The sequence below is a fragment of the Dipteris shenzhenensis genome, chromosome 13, assembly GCF_047967505.1.
Source record: "Dipteris shenzhenensis isolate YYH24624 ecotype China chromosome 13, Dip_SZ_1.0, whole genome shotgun sequence".
NCBI lineage: Eukaryota > Viridiplantae > Streptophyta > Polypodiopsida > Gleicheniales > Dipteridaceae > Dipteris > Dipteris shenzhenensis.
This window is the reverse complement of record NC_141608.1, coordinates 16,296,917-16,312,108: the sequence shown is the minus strand read 5'-3', so window position 1 is coordinate 16,312,108 and position 15,192 is coordinate 16,296,917. Positions and strand designations below refer to the sequence as shown.

Below are 15,192 nucleotides of genomic sequence, written 5' to 3'. Positions count from 1 at the left end.
AGTCTAGGCTGGGCACCTAGAGAGCTGTATGGAGGAGCAACAAGCTACAGTAGTCCAATGCAAAGGTTGGAAAGTAGAAACAAGTTTGCAATTATTTGACATGGAGTCTAGAATAAGAAACAATGCAGGATAGGGGAAAAGAAGCTTGGGGAAGATCAACAAACAAGCAAGATAGGTGGTGCCTATGTACAGAATAGTCTAAGCCGGCACCTAGAGAGGACTGTACAGAGGTAAACTAGGAGCTACGGGGTACAATAGGTCCAATGCAAAGGTTACAAAGAAGAAGCAGGTCTGCAAATATTTGACATGGAGTTTGGGCCAAGTAAAGACTAAGAAACAACTTAGGACAGAGTAGAAGAAGCTTGGGATAGTGGCCAATTGCCAAGTATCTGACATGGAGTTTGGGCCAAGTAAAGAGTAAGAAACAACTTAGGACAGAGCTGAAGAAGCTTGGAATAGTGGCCAATTGCCACGTGGCCAGGCAAGTCAACAAAGCTTGATAGACCAAGTCCAATCCCAAAAACCCAAGAGACAACAGTTTTAGTTGTCTATTTTGGTTCTCCTTTGGGGCCTATAGAAGGGATCCAATTCAAGGCTCATTTTATCCACTTGATGCAAGGTACCATCCAAGAGGATTGTGGTGCAACAAGGGAAGTGGCTGGCTATAGGAAACAAAGAGCTCAAGGGTCTTCCCCATTGGTTGCCAATAAGGAGTAACTAATTGCAGGAAACAAAGAACTCAAGGGTCTTCACCATTGGTTTCCAGCAAGGAAGACAGGACCATGGAGGGAGCTTGTGCTCACCATTGGCTATCTTCAGCGTAGCAAGGAGTCAGGGAACCACAACAAGGATTGACTTATGATTGCCTTAGTGGTGGTTGTCCAAAGGAGCAATAGGTAGGTGTGATTGCAAGGCACATCTTATGAGGCCTCATAAGCTCCAAGGGAGCAATGTAGGCCAAGTGTTTCAGAAGTCCCCAGGGGGTAGGAGAGTAGCATTTTGAGTGTGTTGGGGTCCACATCTAGTTACCATTCACCCGATAGAGTGTGGCACACTACATATATCTTTGGTATTTGATTGTATGTCCTCGTTGGATGAAAATCTATTTTGTTGGTTATACACTCATTCTACATCTCTCTTGTGCATTGTCTATTTACTTTCTGCACATCTATTGAAGTTGTACAAAATAGTACGAGTGCCTAGAGAGGGATGTACAAAGCTAAGTTAGGAGCAATAGGAGCTCACCAAGAGTGGAGCATGTCTTCACACAGGTGAGAAAGCAAGCCTAGATGCGAGATCGTTTGACATGGTTTGGGCCAAGTAAAGACCAAGAAACAACCCAAGACATGGAAAAAGAGGGTTGGGCCAATGAATGGCTACCATGTGGCTAGGCCAATAAAAGGCTAATAGACCAACCCACATCCCATAGACCCAAGAGTCAGCTATTTTAGCTAGCTATTTCGGGTCTCCTTTGGGGCCTATAAAAGGGAGACCATTCAGGGCTCATTCTATCCATTTGATGAGGAATTTTGGTGGAGCAATACTTCAAGCTATCATCCATGAGGATTGTGGTGCAGTAAGGGAAGTGGATGATTGTAGGAAACAAAGAGTTTAAGGGTCTACACCATTGGGTGCACTCAAAGTAGCAAGGAAGATGGGGTCATGGAGGAAACTTGTCCCTCACCATTGGTTAGGAAGTCAAGGAACCACAACAAGCAAGAAAGTCAAGGAACCACAACAAGCACTTCCTTATCATTGGCTATCCACATGAGCAACAAAGAGGTGTGATTGTGGAGCACATCTTACAAGGCCCACGTAAGCTCTAGGGGAGTACCATAGGCCAAGTGTTTTGGAAGTGCCAAGGAGGAAGGAGAATAGCCTTTTGAGTATGGATGGGTCCACATCTAGTTGTGGAGAGGTCCACATCTAGTCATCATTTAGATGATATCTCTTTTGTATATGATTGTATCCACATTGGATAGAAATCTAAATTAAATGTTCTACATCTATCTCTTGTGCATTGTCTATTTACTTCCTGCACATCTATTGAAGTACACATTAAGGATAAGAAGTTTGGATTTGAATCTTATTTGAATATACCACTACCTAATTCATGGGCTCAATAACTATCTCTCTAGGTTAGCTTTTGTTGTGTGTACCCTCTATTGCTTCTAACACAAAGAGAGAGAGAGAGAGAGAGAGAGAGAGAGAGAGAGAAGGGGGAGGGGGGGGGCATGCAACCAATTAGGCTTTATGATGATGTTGTGTTTTATGCTTTCTATATCTTGTTGATTTGTCCTCTTAGAGAGAGGATCATGGTTTTCTCATGGTTGTATTAGGAGTTGCTTCTCATTAACTGCTGCACCGCTTAGACTTACCCACTCAACCATGAAGCAATGCACACATGGATGCTTGCATTAGCCAACAACAACAATAAGGTCAATGTCGAACAAATGTCATGAAAAGATGCGACTTGCACACATCCCTTAGTAGTGGTCAAACCCACATAAGCACTATTCTAACAAGTTGTAATGATCTTTCTAGATATTGTCATTTACTTGGAAGTCTGCCTAATGCTGGTGACATGAATTTTCTGATGTTTGACTTGGAATTTACACCTCCAAGAAACCTAAATGCTGGACCTTTAACATCCCTTGTGTGCATGGCCCTCATGTGTGCAAGCTACAAGCGAGAATGCTATCTAATATGTGCTAGTTCGATGGTTGTAATGGATGATTGATGAATGCGTAGGGGAATGGGTTGGGGGGGGACTTTACTTAGAAGAATGTGACTTTCCATAAATTCTCAACTCGAGCAACCAAGATGAGTTTGAAACCACCTTACCTTTTCCCAAACTACTAGAACCAGAATTCATGTGACTTGTCCAAAGGGAGGCTTGTAAATTCTAAGCTAATTGAGGTGTTGGTGACCTTGTGCTAGTAGACAATGACTTTTATTTTGATAATGATGATATTTTGATAGTGATGGTAGTTTGTCGATTGAGGAAGGGCCACATTACTTCTATTTCATTATCGGATTCAATGGTTGAATCAAATTTCAGATGATCTTAGACCGATGCTTATGGCAACCGACCATTGATTTTGATGTATTTTTAATCGCCAATCATAAGCTAAGCATACGTGTGAGCAAGAGAAGCTACAAAGTAGCTGGCATATGAACTTACATAAGAGCTTGTGTAGGAGCATGCACATGTAGGCTGCATATGGTGGCCATATCCTGATATTTATTTAAGTGACTTTACTATATTTTAATTGCACATGTAGGCTGCATATGGTGGCCATAACCTGATCTTTAAGTGACTTTACTATATTTTAATTGCCTATAGTGATAAGAACCAACTGAGATTTGCTCAACCGACCCCCCTCTTTGCATTTTGCCACCCCTCCCTTCCTCCCTCTTCCACTAATACATTTTGAATTCTTCTCAATTGGGCGGGACTTATTTGACCATATTATACACTTTTGGTTTTGTTGGAAGGAAGTTGTGGGCATTCGTTGTTGATAGAAAAGTGCTTGGTCCAAGATAGATAAAAATGCTAGTAGAGAAAGATGCCTAGTTAAAAAGACTTGTTGTTCCTGGGCAAGGAAAGAAGGTCAATACCAAGTTTAATCTATAGAGAGTTTGAAATGGAAACACAAAGGTCCACAATTGCTAGGTTTAAAATCGAGTAGCCTAAGACGCAGAGTTACTATTTAATTTGCATGTTTTGCTAGTATTGAGGAAAAATATGTTAATCCAATGCATTGATTTGAGTAATAAATTGTCCTTAACATGTATTACAATGAAATACATCAGTACCTTGCTTGGGCCCCCAATTCACCCAAGCAAATCTTCAAGAGTATTTTCATCCACACAGTGGAATGGCCACAGAGGTTTTGCTCCATACATCTAGATATTTGGAAAACAATGTGCATAGGCATAAACCAAGGCAACCTTGCCCATTTGGAGCCAAATGTGAACTTCATGACCTTTGCGGTCTTGTCCTTGTATAATTGCAATGTTAGGGAGTCCACCATGTTGCAATCCATATCTTAAATAAGGTTTGAAGATGGCGAGTTGATACGGTCAGAGTTCCACTAGTAACCCAAGTTAATTGACGAGGTTTTCTGAACCCTCTTGTAAGATAACTTGACACAGTCCTTGGAGCAATGCATGTTGCATTAGGCACCATTTGGCCTTCCATTTTCCATCCATTTGCCATATCAGCTATAGGTTGCCGATATTTTGTTCACACTCGGGTGCATGAAAGTAGATGGATGCAAAGATAAAGCCACAATTCTTTTCATTGCCCATCCAAGATACGAGCAATTGATGTTGGAAGTAATGGGATTGCACTTTTGACAAACAGATGGGATCCCACCACAGCAACAAGGTGCCCCTCCAATTTACGATTGTCCAAATGAGTGTGAAACCTACCCTTCACACTTGAGATTGGCAAGATTTCATTTGGATGTAGGTTTGGGCTCAGACAGTAGTGCTGTCAAAACTTGTTGAAGTTTGACTTTGTCCATCCAACTTTGTGTGAAAGCAATGGATGCCTACTTCTAATGGATATACCCCATTACACATTAGCTGCCCGTTGTGGGTTTTAACAAATTGATTGCCCACCCGTGAGTAGTGCCCAACAATGGTTTTGTAATTTGTGGAACCTTGAACACACAGGTGATTAGCAGATTTGAAGGGTGGCCATTGTTGGGTAGCTAAGCTTGGCTGCCCATGGAAGGGCTTTTGAAGGACAGGATGTGGAGTCCACGGAGAACTGGAAGGGTTTGGTTATGAGTGGTGTGTGTGATGATGATTGCCCATTACTTGCCCATCGCTAAAAAACTCATCTCCTATTGGTTCAGTCGATCGCCTAGCGATGGGTGTCTCTTAGTGTGTAAAGAGTCTCCAAACAAAGGAATGCTTGAAAAACATTGTACAAACTCAGTTATCAAAAGGAGCTAAGGAAAGGTAGGGACACGAGAAACAACTGGCTGTGAGAAAATAACCAGCTTGTTTCCGAGAGAACCTTGCACACTGCCTAGAGAATCTCTAGAACGGGGGCTAACAACCAGGGTCGTGTAAGAGCAGCTCCCCGTGCCATTGGTGGTGTGCTGGGAACCTAGCAACACGTTGTTGTTGTTGCTGCTGCTGCTGAAGGGCTTGACTGGTGGCCATCGAGATGCATGAGGGTGATGACCAGTTGCGCTATCAGCAAGACAAGGTAAGATGAAGCATGACATGAGGTTCACGAGATTCGAATGTGTCCAAAAGCGAAATCGGGGATGGTGAGGGAGAGCGGGGCAATGGGAGAGCATGAACTCTTGTTGAGAATTGCCAAGGAGCATGGGAAGCTTCAAGGTTGGTACTTAGAGGGCTTGCCCACGTAGGCTAGTAGGGCTATGCCAGCCCCACTAGCAGCAAGATTCCATGTCCCCATGGCTGCTAGCAATGCTGGAGATCAGGTTTTTTGGCATTGGACTGCTAGCCCAGCAAGGGTGTTTGTAGGGATGCTGGTTCAGCATTCCAATGCCCAAAGACTCTGATTGGCCCATCTCCTTCCATCCTCCATGCCATTTGCTGAAACAGTCTGCACGGATGTAACACTCACTACAGAAGCAGATGTAGCCACCTACACTAGGCACGCGGGACGGGACTCCTACTAGTTCTCGTAGTATGCTGAACGAGTTTGCAACACAAATCGCAATATGGCTCTACTCCCTCTTAGTAGATGAGTATGAATGAAACTACCCATTTATGTAGAGACTCTCAATCGGGCAAAGTTCATTTGTAAAATAACGGTTCTACTTTTTGGTTGTTGATGATGGCTCACTCATCAGAAGAATGCCGCCCTTTGAAAAAGCAGCGAGGAGCCCTCCCTCCCCTCTCCCGTCCTTCCTCTTCCTCCCTCCATAGCCTTCCTCCTTTCTTCCCCAAACACCCCCCTCGTCCCTCGCACAGAGCTTCTTCCCTTCATCATCCGCCCCCCACAGTCTCTATCCTCCCTCCCTCTCTCGATGCGCCCCTCTTTCGTCCCCGCCAGCGAGGTGCCATTCGCGACCACCCCATATCGATTCCTCCCGGCGGGGTTGGCCAGAGTTTGGTCCCGGGAGGTTCCTCTCCCCCCTCGGCGGAGGATTGTACCTTCGACCCCCATCTTAATTTTATGGCACTCCAGCTGCGCAGGGGCGTGAATTGTCTTCGCCAGATAAGATCATCGTTTGTGGGCATGTGGCGTAACCTAGAGGATAGTCTACAAAGTCACGAAAGGTAAGTGGTCTGTCTGTATTTTGAGAATCAACGATTGGCTCAACAGCAACTGTAAAATATGACGGAATGATATATTTTGGTTACAGGGTGCTGGGTCAATTGCAAGAGGCAATAGATACATCTGTATCCGAGATGAAAAAAACCAAAGAAGCCGCGTTGAAAGAGAGAGAAGAACTGGAAGCGAGTAGGGCTACAGCTGCAGGAGCTTTGGAGACAGTCAGCGAGCAGGTAAAGTGGAATGGGTTAAATTGAAAGGCATGTAATTTCTTTAGTGTCCAATTGGAGTGTTTAACTATTATAAAGGCTCGTAAAGCTGGATTCCATAGATTGTGCTCCCAACTGGAGGGTAGTGGCCTGCTTGAGGTTCAGGTGATACGTTCTTCGACTGTATCCCGGTTAATCAAATTGGAACCAATTGGTCCTACCGTCCTTATACTAACAAATTTTTTTGTGAAAATGGTTCCATTAATGTGATCACCGTTTCTATCCATCCCTTTTTTGATGCTTTGAAAATCCAAAAAGCGCTAGGGAGTTCAAAGGAGAAGCACTAGCTTTGTGGAGGGAGTTGAAACAAAAGCCCATTTGACTTGGGCTGAATTCGGAAAAATATGTAGAGAGGAGTTCCTTCAACTCTTTCAACTTGAGGATGAGTGTGATCTCCTCACAAAGTTCACACAATTGAATATGGACAAAATACAATTTGACACCTACTTGCAGAAATTTCGGGACTTACAGTATGTGTTTTATGTAATAATGTTAATAATATGAAAGGCAAGCAAAAAGGGGAGGAGGCAGGCAAACAAGGGAGTGACACAGAGATCAAAATGACACCTTTGAGTGGGGAAGGACTCGGGAGCCTGCGAGTACATGCAACATGCATGGCTACAATGGATGCATATCTACAAAGTGTTTTGTGCTGTTGTGTTGGGCCTTGGCTACTAGGAGCAGCAATGATTGTGGAGCCACTGACTACGGGTGGAAAAAACAAGGACATCCACCCTTTGGATATCTTAAGGCTTTATCACTTGAGAGCTTGTGCCATAGCTAGCTATAGTGGTTAAAATTGGCCAGCTAATGGCATTCACAAAAATCAGGCTACTCATTGGATACTTCCCATCGGTCCAAAGGAAATGGCCAAAAACATACCAAAAACATATGTGCCCTGGGACACCTTAAAATTAAACAGCGAACTGTTGTTTCCCTCCCAAAAAAGATAAAATCATCTCGGAGGGAATCACTTGCATTTGAATGCCCTTTGTTCTAGGTCTTGTTTCCTCCCACATATATTGTAGTTAGGGACCAGCTTTCGGTGGTTGATCAAAAGACGAAATCCAAGCCAAAGACTGCTACCATCACCACAAAGGAGCTCTTCATGGAATGGTCATGGAGAGGTGCTCAGTTTGTTCTTAATAGAAGCACTGGTAAGAGAAGAAGAAATGAGGGCACAACTTGTGAGCCAGCATAGCTTTTGATATTTCAGCAAATCAAACGATTAGAAGACTTGAAAGGGTTTTACAAGTATCTTTGGCTTACTTAGAGAGAGCCTCAGATTCAGGATCAAGCTGCGGGCCATAATGATCTCAGTGTTCGCCAGTATGTATAAAGATGCTTCAAACTTATGTGATGGCAGTGTTCTTGTGGAAGTCAGTGTGATAAACTCACTTTTATTGCAGCTGACTGTTTGGGCTTGTTATACTTTTCACAGGCAAGAAAAGCAAAGACTCTGCGACTTGAATTGGAACATGTCAGCACTGATTTATCTGTTCAGGTTTTTACTACACTTTGCTCAGATTAAGCTGCATTTTGATACTTGGAGTCATAAATAACTGACTTTGGTGGTAATCCTTTTTTGGGTGTTTGATTACATCAGCTAGCAGAGCTGAATCGAATACAGCAGCAATTACAGGAACAAGAGGTAGCTTGACCTTTTTTCTTTTTTTTGGGGGGGGGGGGGGGCTGGTGGGGTTGTCATACCAACATGATTTTTTTAATCAAACGAAATAGTATACATTCAATGGCCCACTCAAACCATGATGTTTTCATGCAGGGAATTTTGAAGATGATAACCGTAAAAGCTCACGATGAGACTCACGAGACTGCAAGACTTGAAACGGGATTCAAGGAAAATAATTTGCATGAATGTGAGGTAATGAAGATTCATGCAGTAGATGTCAAAAGTAGGTGTAGGGTTGTTGACATGCAAGTGGGCCACCACTCATTGGAGCGTAGGATTAAATGAGAATTGTTTTGAGCTGTTTGGACATCAGTAGGATCTTTTTTACATCTGTCAGAATAGACTCTTGTACTGGTCTCATCTGGAATCATGTGAGAGGGCAGGTTACTGGAGAATAATGGTGTAAATGGAGATAATAGGAACAAGTGTACTCCAAACTGTATATAATGCTTTTGTTTTCTGATAGACTTCAATGTGTTGGCTTTTGTAGGAGTCCTGCTCCTCATGTTTCCTTGTGCCCGCACATTCATCTATAGAAAGGTTGTGGTTAGACGTTGTGAGCAGAGGATGGGGAAGTGGGCTCTTGAATGAATGAAGGACCTGTGAACCTAAGCCTCTTGGAAAGAAAACGCCACCTTTGTAGCACCCTTAGTGGCATAGGAGGGAGCTCAATTTGCATAATTGACCTGGTCAAACTGTGAAGAAAACAGATTGTAAATTTGGTGCAGAAGCTGTGCATACAGCATAGCATTCAAGGAATTTGCAGGAAAGAGAAGTGGCTATAGTTACAAATGTCATTGTACGTTAAAATTTCAAGCCTAATTTTGACAAGAGTGTATTAATTATATGCACATGTAGACGGCACATGGAGATAGAAGTGGCACTCTGTTATCGACCCAGATGGTTGGGTCAACCCGACCTTAATCTGGCCCAAGTTCGGGTCAGCTGACCTGTCCGGTCGATCCATTGGCCAGCCAACACATGGTGGTTGGGGGCCCATAAAAGGCTCCCCCTCACACCTGGGCATTTCTTGGGGGATTCTCTCACCTTGTTGGCTATGGATTGTACCCTGGATAATTCAGTTGGCACACATATGCATGCTCCCTATATGATCTTCGAGGTCAGGCACCACTTGATATGTCCTCCATGGCTAGACCCACTACGTGTCATCTGTTCACTGCGCAGAATGTATGAGCTGCCCTTCTCTGGCTTCATAAGCGAAGCTCACTAGATCATGAGGGACTACGCACTGAGCATTTTACACATGGGCAGGAGATCTCGACCCCGATCCTAGCACAGCTGTTCAAACATGCCGTATGCCATGGCTTCCCACCTACTTGGAGCACCACCACCATAGTACCGATACATAGGGTAGGGGATCCCATGGACACTCGGAACTACCGCTCTCTTATGATTGGCCACACTTTGGCTAAGATATACGGGTCGGTACTAGAGAGGGAGATCAACAACCACACGAAAGGTAACGGGCAGCGTGCACATGGGCAGGCGGGCTTTCGGAGATATCACTCCACCCTGAATCACATTTTCACTAGGGCCATTATTGATGAGGAGGCGAAGTTGAGGCATGAGAAGTCTACACGTGTTTTGTAGACTTTCGTAAGGCATTTGATACTGTCCCACGCTCTCACCTGATCAGGAGGTTACAGGAGTTGCAGTTCCGAGAGATCAAACTGCAGAAATGAAGAGAGAGAAACTGCAAGGTATCTCTGGGAAAAGCCCTCAATTACTGGGCAAAACCTCCACAACAAAGAGATGAATACAACAATGGGAGGGAGGCCCTATATATAGCCTCACCCCCTCTAGTCGGCTTGCTGAAAAGGGTCGACCAGCCTTTCCTAGTGGCGCCGACTAGGCTGCCATAGTGGCCGACCAGGAGGTCGGTCCACCCCTCCCTACCAGCCGGTTGCTGGGGTCTGGTAACCCAACCGAGCAGGTTGCTGCCCCAAAGGGTGGTCTGAATGGCCCCCTATAAAGGCCCACACAGGCTGCCTCCAAGGGTTGCCATTGCGGCAGCAAACAGGCCCCCCCGGGCCCTGATCTGTGCCAAATTGGCCCGCACAGGTCTGCTCACCTCCTGGCATATGCACGACACCCTTGTGGAGCCTCCACATAGGCAGATCTGCACCCAGAGGTGGCTGGATACACCACTAGACCCTGGCAGATACACATGCCCAGGTATGCACCCAACCCTCATCCTACTTTGTCCTCACAAGGGGTGGGTACACCCACAACAAAAGCCCTCATCATACTCTACATATGGTACATCAGGAGATGCTCACCCCCTCTCAGTGGATGTAGCAGCCACAGGTACTGTCGGAAAAGGCTCCCCTATTGGCACGAAGCGTCTTAGGACGAAGGAAACCTGTACTGCATGCTCCCAGGCTGTAGGTGCAAGGCAAACTCCTCTGGTCCAATCCTGTATTGAGCTGTGGTTGAAAGATCTGCTATCGTGCGTGGTAGTATGTACTATGCACTATGTTTAAGTTACAGGTACGCTATAGGCTGTTACCTGTAGCATTCTAAATGTGTGTGTGCTCATTGTGCTGAATGTAATCTCAAAATCCCCTTTTGTACACTCCCTTACTGATGTGGCGTTTCCCCGTTTCAGCCCTCCCATTAATCCCGAAACGCTTCTGTTTCCATTTCCCGTTTCGTTTCCCTAACTATGATGTAGGGTGGGAGAGAGATGGCGGATGAATGCAAAGTGATAGATAGAAAATGCTACGTGAGATTCCAATGAAGGGACCCCAAATAGAATGGAAACTCATACAAGCCTCAAAGGGCTGAAGCAAAGGGCGCTCGCCTCAAAGGGCTGAAGCAAAGGGTGCTCTAGGGTCCTTGCTGAGTGCTATGCTAAACTAAGCTATAGAGCTCAAAAATTTTCGAGAAAAACTGGAGCTGAGAGACTGAAGCTGAAATCAGAAACCCCAAATCCGGCACCGTGGTAGCTCTCCAGTAGGCAGCAAAGATCTCCCGGTGGTCTGTCGAGCTGTGGAAGGCTGTGATGGAGGGAATAATGTCCTTGACCTTTGTATCCGATGGCTATGTCAAGTGTGACTTCTCGTCGAGAGGTATCCGATGGGTATGTCAAGTGTGACTCGGAGAGAGAGAGAGAGAGAGAGAGAGAGAGAGAGGTGTCCCAGTCCTGGTTCAGATTTTGTGCAGGTGTTATCCCAGCGTACGCTTAAGCTTTGCTGCTCACGTGAGCACTGTTTCCCACAGCCGTGGATGAACACTTATCTGCATACTTTCTCTACATCTTCTCTATTTTCTAAGTGGTGATTTGTGTGTGTGTGTGTGTGTGGGTGCTTGTGCACATTTTCCAAGTCTGAGTGATAAGAGAATTTCCTGGGTCTATCCGCTGTTGTTGAGGAAGTCTTGTTTCAATTTTCTGATGAAGCTATCCTTCCTTCCTGTCACAATCAGATCATCTACGTACAAAAGTGCAATACCTCTGTTTTCTTGTCTTGATGAGTTTTGTGCGTTTCTGTACTTTTGAGGCATTGGGGTAATATTTTATTCTTTCATCTGTGAAGACAAGGTCAGCCTTGAGTTTTTTTGTAATGTTCTTTGAATGGATTTTGCCAAAACAACCCTCTCCTCCACCCATAAACACACAGACTCCACATATAAATGCATGCACACAACCCCTCTGAATGCACACCCTCCCTCCCATCTTGCTTAAAAGAAAGGGACAACTAGTTTTGCCTTTTGATCACACACAGACCCCACATACACAGGCATGACACAACCCCTCTGAATGCACACCCTCCCCCCGATCTTGCTTAAAAGAAAAGGGACAACTACTTTTTCCTTTTGATCGTGAATAGTTTTTGTGGGCTGAAACAGGCCAAAGTAAATGCATTGGAAGCAGAGTTGACTGCTAACATACTGGCTTCGGAGCGAATGGAGCAACGTTTACTGAAGGGGATGGCTGACTTAAATGCAGTCCAACTCAGTTTGATGAAGTCATCTATAGCTGACAATGATGCCTACAATAGCCTTGTTTTCAAACAATCCAAGTTCAGAGAGCCAAGCATTGACAGGGGTGGTGACGATTTGGATAACAGAGAATCAACTTCAGCTGGAAAATGGGAGAGATGTGACACATTGTGATGGAGAAAACGTTCAGGAGCATTGCGATCTGCCTTGAATACAAAGTAGCTTAGAACATAAGTCAAGCATCTTCCCAGTGGACGTACAGAGATCACTGAAATCTTCTGCTATTTATGCCATATGGGCAAAAAATGGTTGATGCCGTTGGTTGAGCCTCCACTTCGAGGGGGGAAAATGCTTAAAAGGAAGGTGTCTCTTGATGAAATTCCTTTATGAAGAGGTACACCCAGTTGATCACAAGGAAAGGCTTCTGGTGCAATGGGTCAGGTTTGTTCAGTCTCTCTGCACTTGTTTATAATTACTGCTGATTTCTGTTATATTTCAACTGCTATTGTTTGTAGTTTGATTCCAATTATTTCTGGGAATTTTTTTTGATTCAAGTTGTAAGGTGCTGGACCTAAACCTAGAATATGCCCCCAAGTCTAAATATGATTTGGAATGTAGGGCTGATGAGAAATGAGGTTTCTTCTTTAGTACCTTCTGTGACTTCTTTGATTGTTGTTGATCAGCCGCATTGTGAGATCTATATTACCTTTTTTAACCCTATTTTTTAAATTTTCGCAGAGACAGAAACTTGTTTGTTCTAGAGCCAAGTGATGCTACTACTCGCAGGCTGGACAGACACTGGTTTACTGCAGGTTGAATAGGTCAGGTTTACTACTGAGATTTGATATTTATGGCCTCATTATTTGCCATGTGCGCTGGCTTGAGTATAACAATGTCTTTAGTTTTGTTGTCTTTTCAGGGGAGTGTTGCGACTTTGATGTCACAATTATCAAAGGATAGTATCCACCCAGAATCGACCCATGCAGAAAAAATCGATGTTCATTAAGGAACAGGAAAACTAATTGGAGAATGTTTCAAGAGCGTTCAGATAAAGGCTAATGTGGCTGAATAGAGAACTGGTGTTAGTGCCCTGTGAGGGCTACTCTCTGTGGTCTGTATATCTCAGCTTCCCAGGTTTGCCTTAAGTTTTTTCAAGGGTTTTGTGCTAGAATTTTCTGCTGCATACAGATGCTGTGTGACAGGTCTCTGCCAAGGTGAGGATTACCTCAATGTTTAATGCTTTGTCTTGGGGAGGAGGGCTCTAAGAGCCCAGCGGTGGCAGCATTTTTAGATTGGGTAGGGGTTAGTACTCCTCACTGCTTACTAAGCTGGCTTGTTGAATTGTCTTTTCTTGTATGGTTTTAATGGGGGAAACGTGTAAAATTTAAGAGTCATATGCTAAACAGAACATCAATGCTTTTTGTATATCATTTCGGCTCGGGATGCTCTTAATGAGTTCTGCTCCAGACACTGCCCAAAGTTGCATTACTACATTTTGATCTGGAATACTCGTGCAACATTCTTGTGGATGCTCTATTGATGCTCTGGAATAATCGCTTTCTCGTGTTACAGTCACTGATGTGTGCCTTGTGTAGTTCTGTTGGTTAACCAAAGTAGCTGTCCAATTAAAGTAATTGGGTAGTTGGGCTAATTGGCTAGTTGGACTAACTAGAATTAACTTGGTTCAAATCTCTCAGTTGGACTTAAAGTCTATTTACACTAACCTTAAGACCAAGCTTCCCCCCCTAAAAAAAAAGGCCAATTTTAATCCTACTTCAACACGTCGTATCACACCCGTTTGGGACCCAAACTGGACCCCATTTGAACCAAGATTTCACACATGAAAACACCACGCTACAGGGCATTTTTCCAACCCATTGCATACCATTTTGGCATCCCTAACACTCACTCATTCGCGCCCTCGTGTGGGCCTCGTTCGCACTAAGTCGCTCATATCTTTACATTGTGACCTCCGATTGACGATCTGTATGTACTGGCATATTTCCCTACACACATGGAAAAATCTTAGGCACATTATAAACTCGACGGTCCCCACAACACTAACACAACTCTAACCCTCCAAACACGACTACATCAACACCCACAAAGGGAAATTGGTTGTGTAAGGAAGGCATTGTTAATCAAGGGATAAGATGGCATCGTGTATTTTTGGACGCTTTTATTGGACATTTCTTTTCCTCTGAAATACTCTTAAAAGTGAAACAAACAACCAAGGCCAAGGCTCCTGGAGAGTCTCTTGGAAGATCGACACAATGCAAATTATGTTTTTCATAGAACTTCATGCATAAAAGCATACAGCATGATATATATTTATCAATCATTGAGCAATGTCAGCAGGTGTTACAGCCTATCACCCATTTCTAATCAAGGCCATTAAAAAAGAAGGTAGCTCAAGCTTGAACGGTTTACTGATCTCTTGGTACGTATTAGAGAGCCTTCTCTTCTTCCTCTTTACTATGATTAAGCGGTGAAGTACCCAAACATGATTTTGAACCCATACAACCAATGGAACAGTTAGGTTGAAGTTGTGGAATGCTAAGTTAATGGATGTGCACAGCATCAATTGAGTGCCTGTGTCCTAGCATGTAATTGAATGAGAGTAATATCTTCATTCCATCAATATATGACTCTCAAGAGCTTTAGTAAAATTGTGTATTAAGTGCAAATTTGTATAGAGTTGTACAGTTAAAATGCCAAGATGTGTTGGTTATTCTTGGAAGACACCAAGTTATTATAGTTTGCATGGTTGGTTGTGCAATAAACATAGTTAGTTTTCCTCAAAGAAGTAGCACACAACAAATAGGTCCAAACGTTAAAAAGCAATACAAATCAGGCTTTACAGGCTTTGAGAATTATACCTCTTCCCTTATATAGTTAAAAACATAGCTCCACATATTCTATATAAGAATCCATCACCATGGTTGCCATCTTCCAAATCCATCGAGTTTATGAGTGTTACATGTGCCACCTCTTGTGACATC

At 43.9% G+C, this 15,192-nt stretch overlaps 1 protein-coding gene across 4 annotated transcripts; it reads left to right on the top strand.

The window, feature by feature from the left end:
- The first annotated feature begins 5,785 nt into the window (after nt 1-5,785).
- On the top strand, nt 5,786-13,739 carry LOC147895090 (uncharacterized). 4 transcript variants are annotated; one of them, XM_087383930.1, is made up of 8 exons: nt 5,786-6,273; nt 6,360-6,501; nt 7,979-8,041; nt 8,144-8,188; nt 8,321-8,419; nt 12,098-12,631; nt 12,929-13,002; nt 13,110-13,739. In XM_087383930.1, exons 1-6 carry the CDS (start codon nt 5,825-5,827, stop codon nt 12,362-12,364), a joined length of 1,065 nt encoding a protein of 354 aa, XP_087240056.1. In that variant the 5' UTR covers nt 5,786-5,824; the 3' UTR covers nt 12,365-12,631; nt 12,929-13,002; nt 13,110-13,739. The 4 variants fall into 4 exon arrangements, with proteins under 4 accessions (XP_087240056.1, XP_087240058.1, XP_087240054.1 ...); XM_087383932.1 differs by having other exon boundaries at nt 13,093-13,739; XM_087383928.1 differs by having other exon boundaries at nt 12,929-13,011.
- The last annotated feature ends 1,453 nt before the right edge of the window (nt 13,740-15,192 follow it).

Bases quoted from the DNA above. Each gene is read 5' to 3' on its own strand.
- LOC147895090 (XM_087383930.1), top strand. From the start codon at position 5,825: ATGATGGCTCACTCATCAGAAGAATGCCGCCCTTTGAAAAAGCAGCGA. The intron at 6,502-7,978 runs GTAAAGTGGAAT...TACTTTTCACAG, and splicing joins TGGAGACAGTCAGCGAGCAG to GCAAGAAAAGCAAAGACTCT. The intron at 8,420-12,097 runs GTAATGAAGATT...GGGCTGAAACAG, and splicing joins ATAATTTGCATGAATGTGAG to GCCAAAGTAAATGCATTGGA.